This window comes from Cheilinus undulatus, linkage group 15 (genome assembly GCF_018320785.1).
Source record: "Cheilinus undulatus linkage group 15, ASM1832078v1, whole genome shotgun sequence".
Lineage (NCBI taxonomy): Eukaryota > Metazoa > Chordata > Actinopteri > Labriformes > Labridae > Cheilinus > Cheilinus undulatus.
The window spans coordinates 30,056,397-30,080,321 of NC_054879.1; the positions used below are offsets into that span (position 1 = coordinate 30,056,397).

General features: G+C 39.0%; 1 protein-coding gene across 1 annotated transcript; it reads right to left on the reverse strand.

Annotated features, from left to right (window-relative positions):
* Positions 1-286: 286 nt before the first annotated feature.
* Positions 287-22,006, reverse strand: si:dkey-91i10.3 (cytochrome P450). Its single transcript, XM_041807690.1, has 9 exons — positions 21,673-22,006; positions 19,581-19,771; positions 18,398-18,597; positions 12,136-12,333; positions 10,130-10,293; positions 9,842-10,008; positions 7,740-7,821; positions 6,346-6,552; positions 287-1,325 (listed from the first exon to the last, which is right to left on the reverse strand). The coding sequence occupies exons 1-9, from the start codon at positions 21,907-21,909 to the stop codon at positions 1,167-1,169; spliced, it is 1,605 nt and encodes a 534-aa protein (XP_041663624.1). The 5' UTR covers positions 21,910-22,006; the 3' UTR covers positions 287-1,166.
* Between the last annotated feature and the right edge of the window lie 1,919 nt (positions 22,007-23,925).

Genomic DNA, 23,925 nt, shown 5'->3' on the forward strand with positions numbered 1-23,925 from the left:
TAATTTGAAACTGACTTAAAGAAAATTAGATGTCTTTTTCTGAAAATTAACTTATGACAATCAGACACTACTTTTGAATTGTGATTCAACATAATCATAAAAAAGCCTAATAAAACTGGCCTAGATAAAAATGATAGTACTCCTTGAAAAGAAAATAATTTGACCACCATATTTTGCTTTTTCATTTCTGTTTTGCACTAAATCGTAGGACAATAAAACCAAAGGCATCACACATTTTTTGCAGTTCAGGCAAACACATATTTGATATATTTCTGCTTTTATTTGACAGAAGAAATATCAGAAGAAATATGTGATCAGACATGGATTCAAAAGAGGCATGTTCACGTAATTATTCACAAAAACTGGTTTAAAAGCTTGTCATCTTGACCAATTAAGGTAATAAATGAAATATTGATCTGTAAAATAATGAAACATGTTATAATTATAAACCAAATCACAAGTCATAAAGCTTGAAAATGCATTGCAATATGTACAAAAGAATTTAAAAAATATAGCAGTATTACTTTGCCAAACAAATTGTTCTAGATAGTCATAGTTCACTCCAATTTTGCTGGTTCTTCTGCACAGAGGGTTAGAAATAAATATGTAAAGTTGTTTTGGGGTGAGGATAAAAGATAACGAGCAATTTAATGATTGTTCAAATAGAACATTTTATATATGATATTTACATCCTACCCTTAGCAGCATCTTATAAACAAAAGGACAACCAAAGCTGAGCACTTCAATAGATGAAGATATTCTCATATTTTTTCATTTTAAACAGAAAAAAATGTGTAAGGCACAAATATCATATATCACTGTGCTTTTCGTGCAAATCAAATTACAGTTTTGTTAATTCTGACTTATTCCAGCTACAGCTGCTGAAATGAACCCTTTCCTCCTGTCCGAGTTACATTATTCAAACTAAAAACCAGATATGAGCTGTTTTAGGGAAACAACTGAGCCAGAGATGAGTAAAAATAAGGCACATCAAGTTATACATATATACACAATTACATTATTTTCTGTACAACCTTGTCCTGTTTTTTTCAGCATGCTGAGTATGCTTCAGTCTGGGTGAATTCCAGCCAGTCCTCATGATGTGAATGTGTTATAAACAAGTGCTTGGTGACAGGCTGACATCACAGTGTGAATACTAAAACAGCTCACAGGGAAACTCTGCTCACTGCTCTCGGCTCCTCCTGCTCCACTCTTCTGTCCAGAAACTGCAGGTTGATCGGTGTTGCCGGGCAAAGTAGGGTTCTGGTGATGGGCTTGACTTCAGTTCCTGCGGGATCCGGTCTCACCTCATAGGTTTTTATCAACTTCAAAAGAAAAAAGGACATTTTCGTTTAAGTAGAGAGAAAATAATTGATATTTATAGAATTTAAAAGGCACAAGAGGGCAGACAGAGTCAATATTTGAGTTAATTATCACCCACTGTTTCGTAAGCTGACAGAATTATAACTGTGTTTTTTGGCTGATGACTGTGTCCCAAATTGGAGGAATTCTTGATGGTTTGTTTGGATGTCACTGCCAAGACTAACAAAAGTGGAGCAGCCTTTGTGCTTTGGATAGAAGGTTACTGAAGGTCATGCTGGCTGTTTGACTGTAGCTAAAAAATAAGGCAGTGTAAGCAGAGGGAGGGTATTGGACTGGTAAATTGTGACAGTTTGGGAGCTGCAGAAATAAACTAGAAAAGCACTCGGAGAGCGCAGACCTGCACTATTAGCCCTATCTCCCAATAGCAAAGAATCCTTTAAAACATTCCTGAATCCAGACAGTGATCTGGATCACTCCCAAAATCTAATCAATTATTCCTTATGCCATGTCTGACATTTCCTGAAAATTTCATCAAAATCCATGCATAACTTTTTGAGTTATGTTGCTAACAAACTAACAAACAAACTAATAACAAACTAACAAACCCTGCCGATCACATAACCTCCTTGGCAGTGGTAAGAATCAGTGAGGCAATAGTGAAAAGTGATATAAGCCAAGGCCTGTAGTAACCTTGCTAGCAGATGGATTCACCCATTTCTGTGTTTCTCAGTGGCAAATTCATCTTGCAAAGCTGCCGTCTGAACCCTTTGGGCCCGGTTAGAAAGTGATAGAACCAATCAGTGTTGAGGGGCAGCACTTTCTGGCACAGCGGAGTCGTGACGTAAGCAAGTAGCAACAAGAGACCGGTGCAATTATGGCAGAAGACATTAGCATTGGTTGCTGCTAAAGTGCCAGTTTTATCAGAACTTGATAACATTTCTTCGTTAAAAGAAGAACAAAGAACAGCAGTGAGTTGTTTTCCTTACAAAAACAACAAAAGTCGTTTACTGACATGTCTACAGTTGCCATGATTCACGTTATGAAGTTCAATCCATGAATAAATAAAAATCCCTGTATTTCTCTTTACAATTTGTCATTAAAATGAAGAAAACCCTGAATCAGCTATTTCTCTTCTTCTTCTGGGCAGGTAGCTGTGATGTTAGCTCATTCAATATGGCAGAAAGGTGGCATTTGGCCATGCAAACTACCTAATTTTGTCGTCGCTCTAATCGGCCCATATTAAATGTTACAGACAGGATGCTCGTCCAATCACTTTCTGAGAAATTTTGAACAGTCCTGCCCTTCCCAAATGCTTTGTATGGGAGGAAATATATCCATGCAGTGAATGAATGAAACAGTCTACCTGGTGTGTCAGGTAAGCTACTGCTGCAATGCTATGTGAACTGGACAGCAATTCCAGTGTTTCCCTAAACATTAACAATATTTGGATGGACCATCTAGGTACGTTTGCTGATCATTTAAGATTTTTTCCATAAACTGTATATAGTTTCCATCTGCATGCAAGAGAGACATCCAATAATATTTTGTTCCTGTAAATACACTGACTGAGGTGTAATGTCTTTCTCTCAAAGCTGAAGCTTTATATGCCACTGTTTCAAAATATTTCTGGAGCTTCTTGTTGCTGATACGACCCTGTGCTCCTGAATTTAATCCATCCACCATCTCATCAACAGTAAGCCTGCACATATGCAGCCAACCTGCTCGGATTACAGAATATCAAATAAAATTTCAAAAGGTGAGTTATGTTACTTGAGCATCTTTTTACAAAGCACTGTTGAAGAACACTGCCAAAAGATTATAAACAAAATATCAAACCTACAATAGACTTGTAGTTCTCTGATAGTGAGGGAAGTCCAGGCATGCTCAGGTGGGCCACTGGAATTTGTAAAACCATGTGTTATTACCACAAATGCACGACAACAAAAGATGCTGTTACCTGTCTTACAACAGCTATTTTACATGGATAGAAAGATGGTGTGCCTGAGATTTTGGTATGATTTTAGGTGTGCAGTGGGCAAAAATAGTTTTAAGAGATAGAGGCAGCGTGGAGTGTATATCTCTGCCACAGCGCCATTCTGTGAGAAACGTTGACTTCTTTGTTAAAAGAAGGGCGAAGAACCACACTGAAACCTATCCAACGCTGATCAAATGGCAACTGGACTGGTAGTCCAGTTGCCACTTGATCAGCATTTGATAACCATGACCTGGATGACTGAAAACCTACACAGACATACTGAAACTTGGTGGAAAAATATTTTCCTATTCTTCTGCTGACGGGCAAGAGTTTAACTTACCAACTAGCTCCTCCAATAGTAAACAATGATATCGGCTTCCTGTCTTGCTCATGTTATGTAGTTTACTTTCTGGGTAGCAGTGCATGCCTGACATATGAGATAGCCTGACTGGCAATGAATGTGATGGACTGACATTCAACCAGTCCCCCTCTAGGTATGTTTTAAAGGTTCTGACCTCCCCCATCACCTTCTATGGGGTGTTGTCCTGTTTTTTGACTTAGGGGACAAAAACATTATTATGAAATTGTAATTTTAAATGCTTGTGTTTAGTTTATTGCCAGATTTTCAGCATATGAAAGGTTATAAAGGTTGTTAGTCTGCAAAGTTACAGATTACGGACCATAATCTAGGCTGTAGAAAGGCGACACATTGGCACATCCAAATGCAGATGTAGAATGGCTACATGTCTTACAAACAATCTTCACTAATGACGAGTGCAAAAATACTTCAACCTGTTAATTTTCTCAATGTGTAACACTTTTATGTACAAAAATTACTTTTAAAAGTCACGTTAGCCCACACTGTTTTAGAGTAAAACTCTTCACAGTGGATCAGGGTGTTCATCTTGCTTGGTTGGTCAAATAAACATTCCTCACCTCAATCTTCAGCTGTTCTGTATTGCTTTTTAAACCAAACATTGATATCAGTAAAAAAGTACAAAAGACACTGCCAAGGTTGAACCTGAAAAGAACATCTGGATCCATGTTGACGTTAAATCAGCACTCACGTCACTGAATATCAGCAAGTCCAACAGATTTGGTGTGACTTTTTACAATTCTTTCTGCAGTTAGAAATGATCAAGTCATACTGCACACAGGAACAAGAATGCCATAAAAAAGGCAACAAATGCAGATTGCTTGAGAGATTTCTTTTGATAGTTTGTAGTGCTTCATATTTAAAATAAAAGTGAACTTTGACCTGCAGCACACCCACTTAGAGCAATTCAAGGGGTCGCTGAAGCACCCAAGCAAGTCTGATGGTTTAGCCTGAGTATCTTTTATTGTGTATCACAGGGATTCTTTGGAGAGAGTTCAACAGAGCATGGGGAACAGGAGCTTTTACTATTAGACACTGTGTCCTAGTCAACTTGTTCCAATCTGTTCTTTTGGCAAGATGTCATGCAAAGTTTCAGTTGGTTTTGGGCTCTGTCCAAGCAGCAACCTCTGCAGCTGGAAAATGAACCAAATACAGAAATGCAAGAAAATGCAGTTCTCTGAGTGACCACTTGAGGCTGGCTGGAAAAGCCAAGGACTCCCAGTTAGGTCCCATGTTGAAATGGCCAATCTACAGCCAAAATAGACATTTTTACTGAATGGTACTCAGTTTAGTACCAATATGCCATTTCTTTATTACTGCACATTGTATGGGGGTTAATTTGATTAAAGATCAGAAGTTTTCATTTAGTTGAGTTAATTGAGTAATGTAACTAAATTTGCATAATTAATGGCATGGCTAAGTTGACTGACAGGAAGAGACTTTGTAGCAGTTTTTCAAGAGCTTTAAGGCCCTACTCATGAAAGTGAGGTTAAGATTGCTGTTCCAACACATCCCAATGTTACACAGTCTTTTGCTCTGCCAGGGTTCTTCTTTGTAACCCCATCCCTTATGACATAGATCCCAAGGCCCAACCAGGGGAGAGGTGAATCTCACTAAGAGGGAAATTTGAGAACTTCAGATTTTCAGTTCAGTTCTTTGCAGACGATGTGCTTCTATTTGTATAATCACCTGTTCACAGCTGAGTAAATAAGAGTCAGTTAAGTGTAAGGTCATGGTCTCTGCCAGAAAATGGAGCAAGACTTATTAGCTCTGCAATGCTAAAGTTGGTAGCAAGGGGTCTGATTTGGGTATATCAAAACAGCCCCTGCAGAAAATGTAGTTTTGCATGCATGGTATTGTCTGAGTCAGCACCCCCAAGTTTGAGGCCATGATCTTTGCCAGAAAATGGAGGAAAATTGGCAGGCTCATCGGTGAGCAATCAGCAGAACTGCAGGCACTGTACAGTACTACCGTAGTACAGTACGGTGAAGAAAAGGCTGAGGTAGATAGTTGCGCTTTTTCTTAACCAGATGTCATGTTCATTCCTCACATGGACTGACAGAGTCTTAATGCATGACAACATGGGATCATTGCTACAAGCACCTAAATGAGTTATTCTTGCAGGATAGAAGCTTTTATCCTTTAAAATATGAGAAGCAAAGACACAAAGAAGAGACTCAGAAGAATTACTGCGCTCTAGAAGGGGAAGAGTGGTTTGTGCTTCTTATTGAGATGCCTCCTGTTCTAAGGTCTGCATGCTTATGCTTATTTGCAGCTATTTAATACTGAAAGTATTGGTCATACTTCAGGGAGATTCCAACCTTGTGGTCAAAGTTAGAGAGGAACCTTTCCTGTTGGAGCACAACAAAGCTCTCATTCAAGAACCCAAGCTAATAGTCCTGGGTGGAAGCACTGGCCTGAACAGAGCCCTGACCGCAGTCCAATGAAATACCTTCAGGACAAACTGCATCCAGCCCTGGACACCAAACAGAAGTGTTCAGCCTCAGTGATACTCTTCACTGAATGTGAGAAAACCATTGCAGCCTGACTCTAGCAGCTTGTAGAAAACGTTTTCCAAGAAAAACAGAACATTGAAATCAGAAGACATCAGAGTTATATCTGGAAAAGCAGAACTATTCACAAGACAGTGAAGGAGAAGGGAAGTTCTTACCCTTGACAGGAGGAGATACATCTCAAGCTCAGCCAGTCGCCTGCCCAAACACGCCCGAATCCCAAAACCAAATGGTACAGATCCAAATGGGTGCTGCTTGAATTTCTCCTCCGCTCCTCTAAGCCAGCGCTCTGGTAAAAAGGTTTTTGGCTCAAGGAAAATGTTTTCATCATAGGACGCAGCGTAATGGCACAGGTGGAAAAGTGTCTGTGAAAAGATGATAAAATTCTCCTATTATAGCACAACACTGTTGTTTCAATCAAAAAAACTCGAAATGCATAGCATTAAATAAGTCATGACTGTAAGGCTGAAATATTTTTTGTGTTTGGTTAGCTTCAAATGGCAAAAGTATTCAAAATCAGAAAGTTGTAAAGTTATTTACACGTTCCTATATTTGGGGATGGGATGAAGGAATGATGATCACCTAAATCAGTTGTCACCAACCTTTACCAACAAAGATACCCTATGATATAGACAGAGAATGCTAAATCTGCCTGTCAAAACTTAAGAGAAAAATCAATTAATATTTAATTTTTAAATTGGTGTAATTTAATTTTACCCACAGTTTAAGCTAGTCAATACACTCTTTGATCAATCAAATCAGTAAAAGGGAAGGATATAAAACACATAACCGTAGGATTTTAATTCTACTCTTATTAAAGTTTTAAATCCAAATGTTGATACAAACTTAAGAATTTCTTCAAGTAAGGATTGTACAAAAACCTTTTTGAAATTTCAAAAGCAAAATTTGCTCTTGACAACTTGTGCAACTCTAAAAAATGTAAACATTTTTAAAGAAATGCCAGGATAGGACTGAAACGATGTCTTGCAGCAGTCTATCTTGCTAAACTGAGAACTAAAGGGGTTAAGGAAAATAACTTAGGAGTTGGAGCTAATGCACACTCAGTATTAAATATCTACTTGAAATGTCTCCAAGATATATCAGTAGATTGTAGTTCAAGGTTGGTGAGTCCTTGTCTTAATAAAACATAATTTAATTTAAAAATGTAATTTCACTACTATAGGTTTGGATTTGGATTTTTTTTCAGTCAGCAGCTGATGGAAGGAGCACACAAATAGGAAGGAGAGATAATCCATAACATGCTGTCTCACTAGCACTCACCAGTACAAAGGTACTACATTTTTTCCAATCATTTTTTTTTCTTTTTTAGAGTAATTGGACACATACAGCCAGACAAAGATGGAAAGGACTTCACACTCTTTACTGACTGAACAGCAAGAACAAAATCCCTTGAAATTATGTGAAATCAGGCAGTGCAAGTTTTCATATCTAATATATTTGTGTTCAGTTGGCTGAACTGACGGACGTAGATTTTCTCACTGACCAACATCTCATGATTTGTGTCTTCTTTGTTGTGTCTTCTTTGCCTCACCTTTTTAGGAAAGATATAATCTCCCACCACAACCTCATTTTCAGCAGTGACTCGGGCATTCCCTGGTACCACTGGATACAACCTGGAGAACAAAGAACACAGGGAGGAGTCATCTAAAGTTCAGTTTGAAAATTATTAAAATCAATAGGACACTAAAGACTTTTCAGCTTTCACTAGGAGTGCAGACTCGACAGATGAAAATCATGCTTCCAAAGATCAGCTAGAATTTATTTGAAAATTGTCATGATTTCAGTCAACACTAGGGCTGTCAAAGTTAACATGTTAATATCGCGTTAACTCAAATTACTTTTAATGCCACTATTTTTTTTGTCGTAGGATTAACGCATGCACGTTCTGTGTGACCCTCGACCCAACCCATAGTTTGCCAGATCAGGAGGCAGCATTGTCGTGATGCAGGTCAAGCGAGCAGAAATGGATAAAGGACAGAGACTTCTGAATGGCAGGTTCAGATTTCAGATCATGCCAGATAAGACTGAAGTTATTTTCTCCTACTGTCAACATGAACTGAGTTACCAGGAGTTCATAGTCTTAAATAGCCTGTACCACTCACTGGTCGAGCACACCACCATGCAGAGAGGCGCCCCTTTAGCCATGCTGGATTGTTTAGAACGAAGATGCTCAGACAAACTCTGCAAGTAGGGGTGGACTCGCTATCTGGCATACCGGGCATTTAAGCTGCTGAGAACAGAGGAGTTAACTTTTAGAAGTCTAAAGTTGGACACTACATTGTGCTACTTTCAGCCTGTGCCCACTGTTTGTGTTGTTTTCATATGACTTAGTATTGAGTATTTCCACCATGTGCCACTGAAATGGACACTTACTGTGTGTAAAACACAGAATATTCATTGCCTTACTAACTTGTGATGAGTTAGTGATGTTTTTCTGTTAGGGTTAGGGTTACTGGTACATTTGGTAATTAAAAAAGGTATTGTAACAACTATTTTACATGTTATACTTTATTTTAAATGCATTAAACAAACAACAGAACATGTTTGCATGATGACTGGAGGTTCTGGTGGAGTATTTTTCTGTTGGACAAAGCCAGAGTAGCAGATAATTTATGGCAATTTAAGCTAACAGATCTCTCCCAGCTGTCTCGTATTAAGAGAGCATCAATCTTTGCATCTCTTACTCTCATCAACAGTGTGCAGGACTTTTAGACATGTTTGGGCCAAAAACTGAGGCTGAAGTAAGGCTTCAGTGTGGCAAGTAAGCTGCCTGAGGGCACAGCCCTGTCATGCTCTGGATGTCCTTGCATATTACCAGGGTCATGGGAAAATAATCTGTTGAAAAATAACAAAGTCTACACCTTTAGGGTGAAGTAAGGGTTGGATGTGGTGAGTAAGTGTAGCCTAGAGCAGGGGCACCCAGGGGGATCATGAGACACTGAAGAGGGGTCAAGGGATGCTTTCCAAAAAAGAAAGAGAAATTTAATATGATATAAAGTGGTAAATTTGATCCATTCTTTCAAAAAATGTTGTTATTCAATTCAGAGTAATTATTTTAATTAATTATTAAATAAAGTTATCAAGAGGGATCAATGCTTGAATGTAAGTAAAATCTACAAAAACTGTCTAAAATGTAAATTTGGGGCATGATACTTTGTGTGACATCATATGCTTTAACGACTTCCAAGGAAGGTGGGGGTCCCCAGGCTCTGGCGCTGTTAATTTAGGAACCCTTAGCCTAGAGCACTGCCCAGGCCGGTAGTAAGGATACCACGTGTCCCTGGTAGAGCTGTGGATGTCCCAAGTGCCCGAAAACCACTGGCAGTCTCCAGGCTTAACACCAGGGGTGAAAAGGCTCAAGCAAAATAGATGCCATCGAGCTTGACCTTGGCTGCCGAGTGACAGAAGTGTTGACATGTGTCCAGCTTGACTCTGGCTGCTTGAGACACATCAGGCCTGTGATGAATCCTTAGCATCCTTCATGCCAAAAACCTATTCACATGTCTGTAGATTTGTCTAATTTTAGAAGTCAGTGCTTTAAACCTAAGGTCATACTGTGTCCTTTCCTTCCAGTCATAGCTGAAAAATCAAACATTATCTCCATCAGTGCTAGGAACCAGCTGTTGATATTACCGTAGTGTCTCTCTGATGATGGCCTTCAGGTATGGCATATGAGAAATGTCCTCACTGACTGGCACCTTGTCTCCAGGGCAAACACCTATAACCTCCTGGTATAACTTCTCTTGGATCTCTGGCTCCTTCGCCATGTGGTACAGAGTCCACGAGATGGTGTTGGAGGTCTGCAACAGACAGAAACACACTTATCCTTCCCTTTCTGAAGTGATTCTTCAGATTTGTATCCTCTCAGTTTGATTTAAGAAGCTTGATTTGGGTGAAAAGAAACCTCCAGGATGCTCTTACTGTGTCAACTCCTGCCAGCAGGAGCTCAGTGATGCTGCCCAGGATCTCAGTGACGGTCATCTTATCACTGAGCAGCAGGTGTGTGAGGTACGCTCCCTCCACATTCTGGTCCAGGTCCACTTTCTCCTCAATCTCTTTCATTTTCTTCTGCACCAGTTCTTCAGCTGGTAGACACAAGAGAAAACACATTATTCTCTTTTCTCATGGGTACGTTAGCAAAGTTAGAAAGTTAGCACTGAGAAGATTGTTAAGGAGACCAATCATCTTTATCATGACCTTAGTTGCCAATATTAATATTAGAATGATCATTCCCATTAAGATCTAAGGCCATCTAAAAAACTCTCTAAAACCAAAGTATTATTTACAAATAACCCCCAAAATCATAAGGGCTATATAAAAAAAACTGCCCAAGATTTCAACATTCACTGAAATTTAAATTTATTATTTATTTGACAACAATAACATAATTCAAATGACACAGACGTTGCATCAGATGATTGACCATAATGGACAACACTGGAATTAGGGCAGGAGGACCTGTGTAAGGACTTTGTCCTTTGACACAGTATGGTTCCTTAAAATGATGTGATTATGCAACCAGAAAATGACCATGTCTAGTAACCTTTGTGACAGCAATCGATAGTGAGGGGAGGGTTCAGAACAGGAAGATGTATCACTTTTACTACCATGGGTGGAGGCAAAGTGAACTGAGCAGCATATCAGAGCGTTCTGAAACCTGATCCAAAATGAAAAGGGTTTCTAACACTCTTACACTCAATCTTTAATTCATATTTTATGTTAAATCATTAAGTTATATTTTATATAACACAATTTTTACACAGTTAATCTCAAGCTTTATTGTTCCTTTCAGCACACTTTAGTTTAGCCACGTCAACATCCTTCTGCAGCCACAGTGGTATAAAATAAGTCCACCACTGCTCCTTATGTCTCATTTCACTTAAAACAAAAAGTTGAAGACAGCTCAGTGGATAATTAAAATTCTTCCATACTTGTGTTGCTAAATTTTTTGCTGTCCTCTTATTTCCTTTTCAGTCCATAACAAGTTCCTTTTTCTGTGGTTAAGTTCATGCCTTAAACTTTTATCTACCTATAAAAGCAGGTCTGATATGTATTAATTGATTTAACTTTTTTTTTTGACACGGATGCAAAGTAACACTTATGCTGAGACATTAATCATGCACAGGTCCCAGATGCACAGCTGCAAGTGTTTATAGCAAAGTGCTAATTTGTAACACCTGTCCATGCAAGGCTTTTAGAGATTAAAGTTAGAAATAAAGGAAGAGGAGAAAGAACAGAGAAGAGTTCATCCATATGGGAACTCAATTACCCTTAGTCAGGGTATACACAGAAAATCTGATATAAAATGTGATACTTCTTAAGACCTTTTTCAAGACTCCTTTTAGACCTTTTAAAATCCTTAAACCTTCTCATAATACTGTAAGTTATAGTAAGACATAAATGTGACAACAAATGATAGAAAAAGCTGGAAGTATTTCTTATTGTGGTAAGTGTGGTTAGCATTTTCAGTTTTGACAATCAACATAAAAACTGATACCATTAGGAATCTCAATGTAAGACTTATTTTTTACTTAAGTGGCCTAAAATTGTTAAATAACAGTCTAGAAGTACTTACTGTCTCCTAAACTCCAGGACACTGTCACACTCATTTGACTCCTTATATGTCAGGGTAAAATGATTGATACTGCACTTATTAGCACTCAAATATACTAGATTAAGAAAGACACACTACCATATACAGTAATTTAAAATTATATTTCAGTGCATTTTTTCTATTTAAGTTAGCATTTATACCGCTTTTGTGTTATTTTTTCAAAGCATCTTCAGAGATCAAACACAAGGTAATAACAAGAAGTAAATTATATCCTTCACTGATATTAAAGTCATTTGCTCCACATAACAAGGACCTTTCTTTCTTTAACAAAATGGTTAAAACACATTGAACAGTTAATGTAAACGTTACTCACCAACTTTGAAAAGATAATCCCAGGCTGCCACAAACTTTTTCCAGTAGGGCAGGTAAGGCCAGGTGTGCTTGGGGAAGAGAATGAGGATCGGGGAGAGCCGGAACATCTCTCCCACTGAGAAGATGAACTTCTGTGTCTCCTCTGGCACCACTTCATTCATGCAGCCCATACGGGTCTCGAACAGCACCGAACAGATCCCTGAATTTCAAACATAAAAATAAGATACATGATTTACAGTACTGTGCAGAATGTTCAAGCATGTTTGGGCCATGAATTGAGGCTGAATAAAGCCTGTAATGGTGAGTGAGTCCGCCTGAGTCTGAGTCCATCTAGCACAAATGAAGATTTACACAACCCAAGCTATTCTCTGGATGTTTTTGCATATGACCAGGGGCTCAGGAAAATAATATGTTAAAAAAATAACAAAGTCCACACCTGTAGTGGTGGAAGTGGGGAGTAAGCACAGCCTATAGAAGCTATTGGTGGGTAGTAGGGTTGTCTCAAGCCACTGGCTGTGCAGTGGATGATCCAAGGGCCCGAAAACCACCAGCGGTCTGGGCCTGTCACGTTGGGTGAAAAGGCCCGGACAAAAGAAATGCTGTTAGCTTGACCTTGGCTGCAGAGCAACACACTCTTGTGAGCATGTACTGATACTGACCCTGGCTGTCCTACGCCCCTTCTCCATTCTAGGTTGTGGCACACAGGGCCCAGTGATGAATCCTTACCCTACATGCCTAACACTTGTGCACATGGCCTAAATCATCTTCTTAGATTTATTTAATCAGGAGAATCTCACTGAAATTAACAGTCTTATTTACAAGACCATCCAAGCCAAGACAGGCAGCAGTACATTTAATAAAGTTACAGACATACAATAAAAATGACTAAGAACACAAAAAAACTACCAGAACAGGTGTTAACATGTTCACCAGTCTGCTATTTCCCCGTCTCTGTGCACATTCACAGCAAAAACCGGTCTTAAAGCATGTGAAACATTAAAGATACTACTAAGTGATTGATGAACATGCCACCTTAAATCTACAACTATGACAGCCTCAACTTTCTGGTTCCAGGCTTTAAACTATCCCAGTCTGTTATTCTACACATAACTGGTCTGCTTTTAAACTGAGACTCCTCCTGAAGGAAGCTACGGGCTGTACACAATCACCCAACGTTTAAACTTCAATACAATACTACTGAAACCCAAACAACATTGATACACATTTGAAAACCACAGAAACAAGAAGAAAAGTCCTATGGGTAATATAGGGTAATTCCTTGCTTCAAAAACAGAAATGGGCATTTTTTGCCATGGATCATTAAAATAAGATATTACACTGTTCTAAAACAAAAGGGACTGAAAATGTTTTGAAAGATTTGAGGGATGCATTTCACAGCCTCATTCTCTACACTTTTTGGTAATTTTTCATGTACAAAACCAGTTCCCTAGTGTCAAAATGTATTTTGTTTTAAGTTCAGGATGATACAGCTAATGCCTGGTTAGCATAGCTTTGCTCTCAGACTAGCTTCTGGCTCTGACCCAGAGATATAAACACATACATGTAAGTCTCAACCTATATTTGTCAAAAATAAAAAATTAGCACGATAAAAAAAAGAAGAACAACAAATTGACAGAGATATACTTCTGCAAGTATAGAACTGCCAGACAGTGAAAGTACAGGGGTGGGTCAAAGTGGAAAGATGGGGTGGCTTTTGTGGTATGATTGTTAAAAAATGTATTTCTTTGAAAGTGTAGATATAGTTTTGTAATAAGCTTTGGATTACAGCAAGTTATATTTTCTGGGGTCAAACTGATACATTAATTGATCTTTTAGTGTTCAGAGGCCATTTTAAATTGCTTCATTTTCTTACCCATAATTCACACAAACGGCTACGCTGCACTCTACAGCTCCACAGTTTTGCTCAAACCGAAGGCAAGCCACCTCTCATACTAGAAGAGTGTCTGCAGCGCAGTGAAGGGCAGCTCTGAGTTCACACAGGAATAGTATATTAGTACATAATTTTTGCCTTCATGGAGTTGATTTGGCATCAAAATGATTCCATTATTTTTTACCTCTATCTTGGGTGAGTACATTATATAGTTAAAATATTTTAGCGAAGAATGTGTGGTTTCATGGAAAACTGGGGTTTTCAACCTCAAAAATTAACTTTTCCTTAGCACCTTTATAGCTCTGTGACCCCGCTGACTTCTCTATAACCTGTTGCTTGTGCCACAGGATAAGATGTGATGTTGATATAGTGATGACTTACAGTCATGGACGAAAGTATTGGCACCCCTAGAATTTTTCCAGAAAAAATACACCATTTCTCCCAGAAATTGTTACAATTACATATGTTTTTGGTATACATATGTTTATTTCCTTCATGTGCATTGGAACAACACAAAAAAGCAGAAGAAAAATGACAAAATTGACATAATTTTACACAAAAAATGGGCCAGACAAAATTGTTGGCACCTTCAAATTAATATTTGCACACCTTTGGGAAAAAATAACTGAAACCAATCCTGTCCTATTGGAATTTAGGACCACTCTTCTTTTGCAAACTGCTCCAGGTCTCTCCGTTTTGAAGGGGCCTTCTTGCAACAGCAATTTTGATATCTCTCCATAGGGGTTCAATCAGGTTTAGATCCGGACTCATTGCTGGCCACTTCAGAACTCTCCAGCGCTTTGTCTCCAACCATTTCTTGGTGCTTTTTGAGGTATGTTTCAGGTCATTGTCCTGCTGGAACACCCATGACCTCTGATGAAGACCCAGCTCTCTGACACAAGGCCCAAAATCTTTTGATAGTCTCCAGATTTCATGATTCCTTGCACACAGTCAAGGCACCCAGTGCCAGAGGCAGCAAAATAACCCCAAAACATCCTTGAACCTCCACCATGTTTGACTGTAGTTACTGTGTTCCTTACTTTGTAGGCCTCATTCTGTTTTCTGTAAACAGTAGAATTACATGCTTTTCCGAAAAGCTCTACCATATTCTCATCTGTCCACAAAATGTTCTCCCAGAAGGATTGAGGCTTACTCAGGTACTTTTTTGCAAACTCCAGTCTGGCTTTTATGTGTCTCTTTGTCAGCAGTGGGATTGTCCTGGGTCTCCTGCTGGTCTCCAGGAAGATTAGCCACAGTTCCATGGGTTATAAACTTCTTGATTATTTTACGCACAGTGGACAAAGGAATTTCAAGATCTCTGGAGATGGTCTTGTAACCTTGAGACTGTTCATATTTTTCCACAATTTTGCTTAAGTCCTCAGACAATTCTCGGCTCTTCTCTCTCTTCTCCATGCTTGGTGTGACACACACAGGCACACAACACTTTGAGTCAACTTTTACACATTCTAACTGGCTTCATGTGTGATTTCGTTCCCACCCTCACCTATGGTCATGAACGGTGGGTAGTGACCGAAAGAACGAGATCGCGGATAAAGGCAGCTGAAATGAGTTTCCTCCGTAGGGTGTCTGGGCTCTCCCTTAGAGATAGGGTGAGAAGCTCGGCCATCCGGGAGAGACTCGGAGTACAGCCGCTGCTCTTCCGCGTTGAGAGGAGCCAGATGAGGTGGCTCGGGCATCTGGTCCGGATGCCTCCTGGACGCCTCCCTGGTGAGGTGTTCAGGAGTCCCACTGGGGAGGAGGCCCCAGAAGACCCAGAACACGCTGGAGAGACCATGTCGCTCGGCTGGCCTGGGAACGCCTCGGGATCCCCTGGGAAGAGCTGGATGAAGTGGCCGGAGAGAGGGAAGTCTGGGCTTCCCTGCTTAGGCTGCTGCCCCCGCAACCCGATCTCAGATAAGCGGAAGAAGATGGATGGATGGATGAATTTAGTTAACTGAAACTAAATAAAAACTAAGCTTCACCAAAAAAACGAAAACTAACTAAAACTGCACAGTGCGCTCACAAAACTAACAACAATAAAATAAAAATGGAGACAAAATATCCTTAGTTTTAGTCTCTGACACAACCATACTGACTGGCACCGACACCCAAGTCTGGGGGGTGTAACATTGCCTGATCTGATTGGTTAAGACTTCACATAGTGGTGGTTTTATGTCTGGAGTTGTATTCAAACATCATCTTTAGATAAATAAATGATAAGTGAGGATTGGCCTGTTTTAATATGTTTTTAAAAATGTATGACGCTCACTCAGCCCCGACACCAATCCGTAAAAAACTAAAACTAACACTAAAACTAATAAAAACTAAATAAAATGAAGCATTTTTGCAAAATAAAACTAAACTAACAAACCAGTAGTTAAAACTAATAAAAACTAAACTGAAATTGAACACTAAATCCAAAACTATTATAACCATGTCCCTCACCCCTAGAAAAAAAGACCACTGGAGATGCATATCTCCAATGGAGCGGAGCAGAGTGGCCCTCCTGAGATACGCCGTAGACAGAACAGAGCATGAGCGATGTGAGTGAAGCCATTTGCCCCACAGTGCGCTTTTTGAGCAGATCGCATCTTAGCTATTGTTTGTGTGAATTTTAGGCCAGTCTTTAGATAAAAATGTTAAATAGCTAAAGTCAATTTTTAGTCATTTTAAAGTTTTAAAGTTTAGTTTAATTTTGGTCAACCACAGCCTAAAAATATCTTTGCCCATCATCCAGCATCAATGAAGTGATTTTGTCAAGTGTCAATTCTCATCAGGCTTTTGTAGTTAGCCATATTCTGAAATTAATCAAAGTGTAAAACTGTCAACTCTAATCTTACTTTTCCTCAAACCTTTTATCAAAGTTCTATTTTTAGAGTTTTACATTCTTGTCTTCCTTGTGGAAAACACTCCAGAACCAGTTTACCTTGAAGTCCAAGTCTAGGTCTGTGCCATATTCGGCAAAAAAACTCAGTGCATTCTAGAATATTGCGATCCAATATTTGAAGTCACAGTGACCTTTGACCTTGTACCTCCAAAGTCTAGTCTGTTTCTGCGTGAGTCTTGGTGGACATTAGTGCAAAGTTTGAAAAAAAATCCCTCACGGTGTTCTTGACTCACTGCAGCCACAAGTAAGGGAGGAACTTGAGCCGCGATGACCTTAACCTCTGACCTTTGAAATCTGATGAGATATCATCTTCTCTGAGGTTTACTTGTTGCTACTTGAGCTATAAATGTGTAAGTAGGTTGATTTAGCAAGATAAGATGCCTGCTTTTCCCCTGTGCATGAAGATCAGATTAGCTAGAGAATACTGGTTTTATTGTCATTTAGGTAACCTGAGCATCTGGTGAAAAAGGTGAATAAACCTAAAACATCTTACATTCATTCTGTCTCACACTCTCCAAAAGCAGAACTTCCTACACCAATCCTTTTAGTTTTTTGCCTGCAATACAGCTTCTCCCACTTCTTCCATATGGTGCTGATTTTTGTCTTTTTCAGCAAAGCAAAATGGGCAGGATCAGGCATGATGATTTGGAGATGGGGCAAACAGACTGAACTGATGCAACTTCACATTCTCCAGTAATAAAGCAATCATTTTCTACAAGAAAAAAAAAGTTATAGTTAAACAGTACTATTAGACACTACTCATAAGCATGCTGGACCACAAGACTTTTAACTAATAGGATTCCTTGTGTTTTTTCTTTGTGCATTTATTTTGAGGCGGGCTTAAAAATGCACAAAATATAATTCAATGTTCAGTAAATTACAGCCTGAAGGCGTCTGTCTTTTTTGATAAGGTAGTTCACACGTTATCTAATCATTTTTCAAGGCCAAAACTCTTTGGCAGCTGTGTCGATATCTGTTAACAACTTGAATGACGACACATACTGACAGCTTTCACTTAGAAAGCATGGCCTAGCTATTTAATCCACTGAAATAAAGAGCCAAATGTTGGTGCAATAACTATAAGACTCCCTAAAATTTAAGTTGAGGTGATTTTGTGACATACTTAAGATGTCAACTGATCTCTCAGATATAAAGAAACCAAGGAAGTGAGCTCACAGGTGCTCAGGTCTGCTGTGGTGAAAGGTCAAGGACACTTAAATCAAGGCTGATAGCGTTTTCCTCTATAATCTACCAACTTCATTATCTTAAATTGTACATCTTGTTTTTCTGCTTCCTGTCTTTTTGGTTTCTCTTTAAGGCTCATGTATCTCATGTAACTCATGTACAACTTCTAAAACCAGCCACACCAAGGTTGGCATGCTTATGTCTTCTATTTTTCTCTTTGTAACAAATTCAGATTGTTTTTAAGTATCAGAAAAGGAAAAGTGCTTTTAGGAACACTTCGTTTGTTTGTTGTCCACCGACCTTCAAAAGCAAATTTGTAGAGTTCTCCAGTCAGGTTGTTGACCATCACACCCTGACCACTTGTTTCCCTCAGCCAGGCCACTCGGGCGATAAAGTCTGATACCACCTCATTGATGGTGTGGGTGTAGGAGGAGACGTGTTTGGGCTTCAGCATGCGAGGATTCAGGATGCTGCGGATACGCTGCCACTTCGCACCCATTCTGCAAACATGGAATAATGATTAATATCAGTCTCAGTCTGGCTGGGTTGATACGAGCCTTCAGAATGAATGAGATTTACTTGTTTACAGGGGACATGTCATAGTCTTAGTTCACCTATGGTCGAAGTAAGGAACTTTTAAACCAGCTCTAAACAACAGCCTTTCTCTGAATGGTCTGTTTTGATGTATCTTTGTGTGTCCATCTTACCCTGCTCCTGTCTTCCCTGGATTGTGCCTATGCAAATATAGCAGTGTGCTTCCATGGCATGGGTGGAGATATTATGGTATAATATGATGCCACAATGAGCACAGATTCATAACAGTCCATCACATTTGACTTAAGAGGACCATAGACAAAGGACTGTGTTGGCTTATTTCTTAATTTGTGGGTTAGGGGAAACTCCACACACACCAATACATGTGCAATATAACCCCCAGTTCCAAAAATAGTCCAGAATTTTTTGGATGAATTTAACTTTTTAATTACAACAGGCTTTGAATCCTCATATTTAGTTCATGGTGAAAGGAAGCCTTATTGCAATGAACCTCAAGTCATGAAATGCCTATTTATATTTATACAACCCTGGATCACATATCACAACTTGTCCTCAAATGACTCAAGTGTTAAAACCTGCACAATACAACACCTACCAGCCTGAGGCCATTAATGTTTTAGGTAATTTGATCAGGCATGAATTTATTAAGCAATGTGAGCCATGAGTGAAGTATGCTTTAGACTATGGTCAGATGTTTTTATTAGGATCTGTTACTCTATTATGAATGCAATTTTATGTTATGTAGGGAAATAAGGTCCACAAGCTTGGTACTCAGAAATATATATATATATATATATATATATATATATATATATATATATATATATATATTAGTAAAGAGTGTTTCTGTACTAAAACCAGCGTAGAGTGCAGAATGGATTAGACACCTCGGATGTGAAGTTAGAGAATGAACAGGAGTCTGACTCACTCAGTCAGGGGTCCATGGGCCTGGTTCCTGAGCTCTCTGTAGGTCCTCCAGTGGGGCATATCTGTGCGGATCGGGTGCCTCCCCTCCTGCCTCAGCACCTGCTCTATCAGGTCAGCAGTGGCCACATTCACCAGGCTAATAGGACCGTACGTTGACTTCCACATCGGACCGTAGATTTTCTTGTGCTCAATCTGTGAGAAATCATTTGAGTTAACACTGGATGTTTTCAGTCTAGAACACTTTAATCATAAATAATCAACAGCTTAGCCTTTTAAACAAAAACTGAGTAATATGGATTCACATGTGGTTATGAATTTAAGGGTCTGGTCATCCTATTCAAACAGAAACTTTTATTAATGCCTACAAGATTTAAAGTAAAGATATTCAGTTGTACTTTTTACTCTCCATGAATAATGCAATGCATTTAGAAAGAAAGAGGAACAAGCAGACCCAATCCCTGAAGTGGAACTTAATCAACTATGGGTGTAACTGAGAAAACTTATTTCAAACATCAAAGCTAAACCATATAAATTTAAAAGTCATTTAGAAAACCTGTCACCAGTCATGGGTGCATAGCTTAACCCAAATATTATAAAAAGAAAAAAACTAGGAGAAAAGGTTTGGTTAAAACATGTATAAAACAGAAACAACAAGACAACAAAATGAAAAAAGGATGTAAAATAACCGAATTGACAGACTGTAACCACAGAAACAGAGAACAGGAACTGAGAGAAAAAGCACATAGATATAAGATGACTAGCTATAACGGAAAACAGGGTAGGAGAGACTCTGCATACAACAACTGTAGTCTGGGGTTTTCACCAGTCAAAGCTTTATGGGAGAGTGGGAAAGAAAAAGCCACTGTTGAAGAAAACTCAGATTAAATCTGGACTGAAGTTCACCAAAAGGCACGTGGGAGACTCCATGGTCAAGAGGAAGAAAGTTATTTGGTCTGATGAGACCTAAATGGGTCTTTTCGGCCATCTGACAAGCTGCTATGTTTGGTGGACACCAAACACTGCACATCACCCTAAACACACCATCCCCACTGTGAAGCACGGTGGTGGCAGCATCATGCTGTGGGGATGTTTCTCAGCAGCCGGCCCTGGAAGGCTTGTAGGACAAAATGAATGCAGGTAAATATGGAGGACAATCTTATTCAGCCTGCACAAGAATTAAGGTTTTTTTGTTAAATTTCTGTGTCAAAAAAGCCAGATTATATTGACCATGATTGATTTATAAAATCAATACAAGGGTTAAATATCCAATGGGTGATGCTTTTTATAGACACTGTAGATGAAAACAACTTAGGGGCACATAAAGGAGCACAAATTGACAATAAAGAGACAAATAACCACAAGAGACAATAGACCATGAAGTAAAATTGCACAAAAACGCATGGCAACCATAAAAAATACAAGGAAAACAGTGACAAAATGACAAAAATAAGAACCATAAGAGACTATTAACTACACAAAAAATCACAACAAAGACACATAACTTTAACACAAAGATAAATAATCATAACCACATAATAAGAAAATGTGAAAAACACAGACAGCAAAAAGACAAATAAAAACCACTAATGACTTCCAAAATGAAACAAAACAAACAGAAGAAAACAGGAAATTCCTGACAATTAAAAGTCTGTCTCTAACATGCAGGGCTGCTCAGTGTCTACATTGGTCTATTGTCCTCCTCTGAGTTCAACCTGTGTCCCATTTGGCTGATATCCAAAGAAGCCTTTTCTCTATAAGAGTTGCCTACGGGTATTAAAATATTAGTAGAGATTTTTTAAAGTGAAACTCTGAGTCTTGATTTCCACTGCTGTCAGCTTTGTAAACACAGGGAAACTCCAGTCAGCTGAGGTCTATGAGTGCATTTCATATGCAGAGATTTTGCAAACAAACTCAAAACGGAGTATTGATACTAAGTAGGTTATCTTGATGAACAGTCCCTTTATGTGTTTGCTAGATTTACTCTTGCCTGCACTGAAAGTCAATGCAGAAATGTGGGTTAGAGATAAACCCCTTATGAGTTCACTGTCGGTCAAAAGAAGCACAAACAGTTCCAACAACTTGTCTGCTCTCACCTGCATTTGCTGTGAGGTTTTGAAGTATCCCTTTACAAAAAGCCAGTTTAACGTGGTCATGAAGCTCGGTCCGCCCAGGTCGTCCATAGTCTTCAGTTTGACGTTGTCACCCATCACGGCGGAGGAGGATGTATCCCGATAACAGACGTCCCCATGGGTCACTGCGGCTCTTTGGACCCCGGAGTAGCGTTGATGGTTCCTCCGCAGTCCGATAGCAATGAGGGATTTCCTGAACATGTTTGCTACAGCCCTCTGTTTTCTGCACCAGCCTCTCAGTCCTGCTCCGTGTCGGTGTAAAATGCAGGCTGATGACAATGGCTAACCACGTCTGCAGTACTGCCTATTTATAGCCTCAGATATCCCAACCTCTACGGTGGACTTCGACTTTCCTCTGTACTTACTGAGATACAAGACCCATGAACACGAGACCTATCTGCGGAAAAATGGTCAACAATTCAGCTCATCAAACCGGTTTTCTGTGTAGACGTGTCCTGTCTTGTCTCTTATCAGGAGGTAGTCATATTTACCATATCAGAGATTTTTCCTGAAAGGTTTATCATAGAAACTGAGGGTGATTTGAAGATTTCATTAAAATATGCACGAATAAAACGATCGAATAGAAAATACTGATATTTTACAGCAGTTAGCTTTGCTTTAAACCTTCAAATGAGTAAAATAAGGTTGGTATGCATGTTGTATTTTATATTGATTGTTTTTTGCACTGATATTTTACCTTTATCCACTTGTCCAACCAAACTTCGGACTTTGGCTTCAATGATTCTTTTTCTTTCTGTGATTTATTTTCACGTTGGTTGCTCTCTGAGCAGTCAAACATTAGTTTCTGCTGCTTAAAAGTTATATGTGAAGTAGAATATTGCTGCAATAATGACTAACTGTTCCAGGGCCGGGACAGTTTTATTGCTTAGACCAGCCCACTTTAATTCACTTTCACTGGAGATAAAGAATTGTAGATTTAGGATATTTATAACCCCAATTTCAACCAAAAAAAAAAGTCGGGGCACTGTCTAAAGTCTTAATAAAACGGAAGAAATTATTTGTAAATATCATGAACCAATATTTTACTCACTATATAATGTAACAGGCTTGGAAAATTAGACATTTTACCATTTCATGTATCAGTTTGCTCATTTTTAATTTGATGACAGCATCATATCTAAAAAAAAAAAAAAAACGCGGGGAAGAGGCAACAACAGGCTGGCAAAGTAAGTTGTACTAATATAAAACAGCTAGAGGAGCAAGAAATAGAAAAATTAGCAACAGGTCAGTAACATGACTGGGTATAAAAGGAACATTTTAGAGAGGCTGAGGTTCACCAATCTGCAAAAAACTGCATTTAAAAATAGTGGAACATTTTCAGACAAATGTTCCTCATGGTAAAATCATGAAGATTTTGAATATCCCACCATCAACAGTAAATAATACCATCACAAGATTCAGAGAATCTAGAGAAATCTGTGTGCAAGGACAAGATCAATGGATGCTTGTGATCTTCGGGCACTCAGGCGGCACTACATCAAAAACGTCCTGTCCTGGACATCACGGCATGACACTTCCAGAAATCCTTGTCTGTTCTAGTTCACCATGTCATCCACAAATGCAAGTTAAAGCTATATCATGCATAAGAGAAGCTTTATGTGAACACAATAAAGAAGCTGTTATTTTCTTTGGGCAAAAGCTAATTTAAAAAGGCAAAATGGAAAACTGTTCTGTGGTCAAATTAATCAAAACTGTAAACTCTTTTTGGAAGTCATGGACACAGAAAAAGACCCAGGCCTGCTGAGCAGCTAGAATCCTACATCAACAACAACATAAAAGATGTTAGTAACAGATGTTTTTTCACATGTCAGCCAATTAATAATAATGAATACAACAGTCCAAATTGCTTTTAAAATCTTTATTTTCTACAAAGAAATTACTCCCAAATAGTTTACAAATGATCCTCTCAGGCCACCATCCTTCTTAAGACTAAAAATATTATTCACTTCTCTAATTTAAAGACGTTTTGTCAAGTCTCTGCCTGTATCAGTCAGCAGGGGATCCAAAAAAAGGCTGGAAAATAAACAGCAGCTTCCTGTATGCTTAAGCAGCTCAGTAGAGATAAGGAGGAAGGGGGGGGGGGTGAACAAGCAGAGAGCCAAAAGGCACATTACTCAGTGAAGATTTAAAGCAACTGTCTTGTTCTGCAATACAGCTTTTACTAACATGCAGTACCAATTTCTCTGCTCTTAAACT

What these genes read in the sequence shown, in the direction of transcription:
- si:dkey-91i10.3 (XM_041807690.1), bottom strand. Translation starts at nt 21,909, where the DNA reads ATGTTCAGGAAATCCCTCATTGCTATCGGACTGCGGAGGAACCATCAA. An exon ending in GCCCATGGACCCCTGACTGA is followed by an intron (nt 18,598 to 19,580) that starts GTGAGTCAGACT and finishes CCATGTTTGCAG; the next exon opens with AATGGGTGCGAAGTGGCAGC. An exon ending in CTACAAATTTGCTTTTGAAG is followed by an intron (nt 12,334 to 18,397) that starts GTCGGTGGACAA and finishes TTTGAAATTCAG; the next exon opens with GGATCTGTTCGGTGCTGTTC.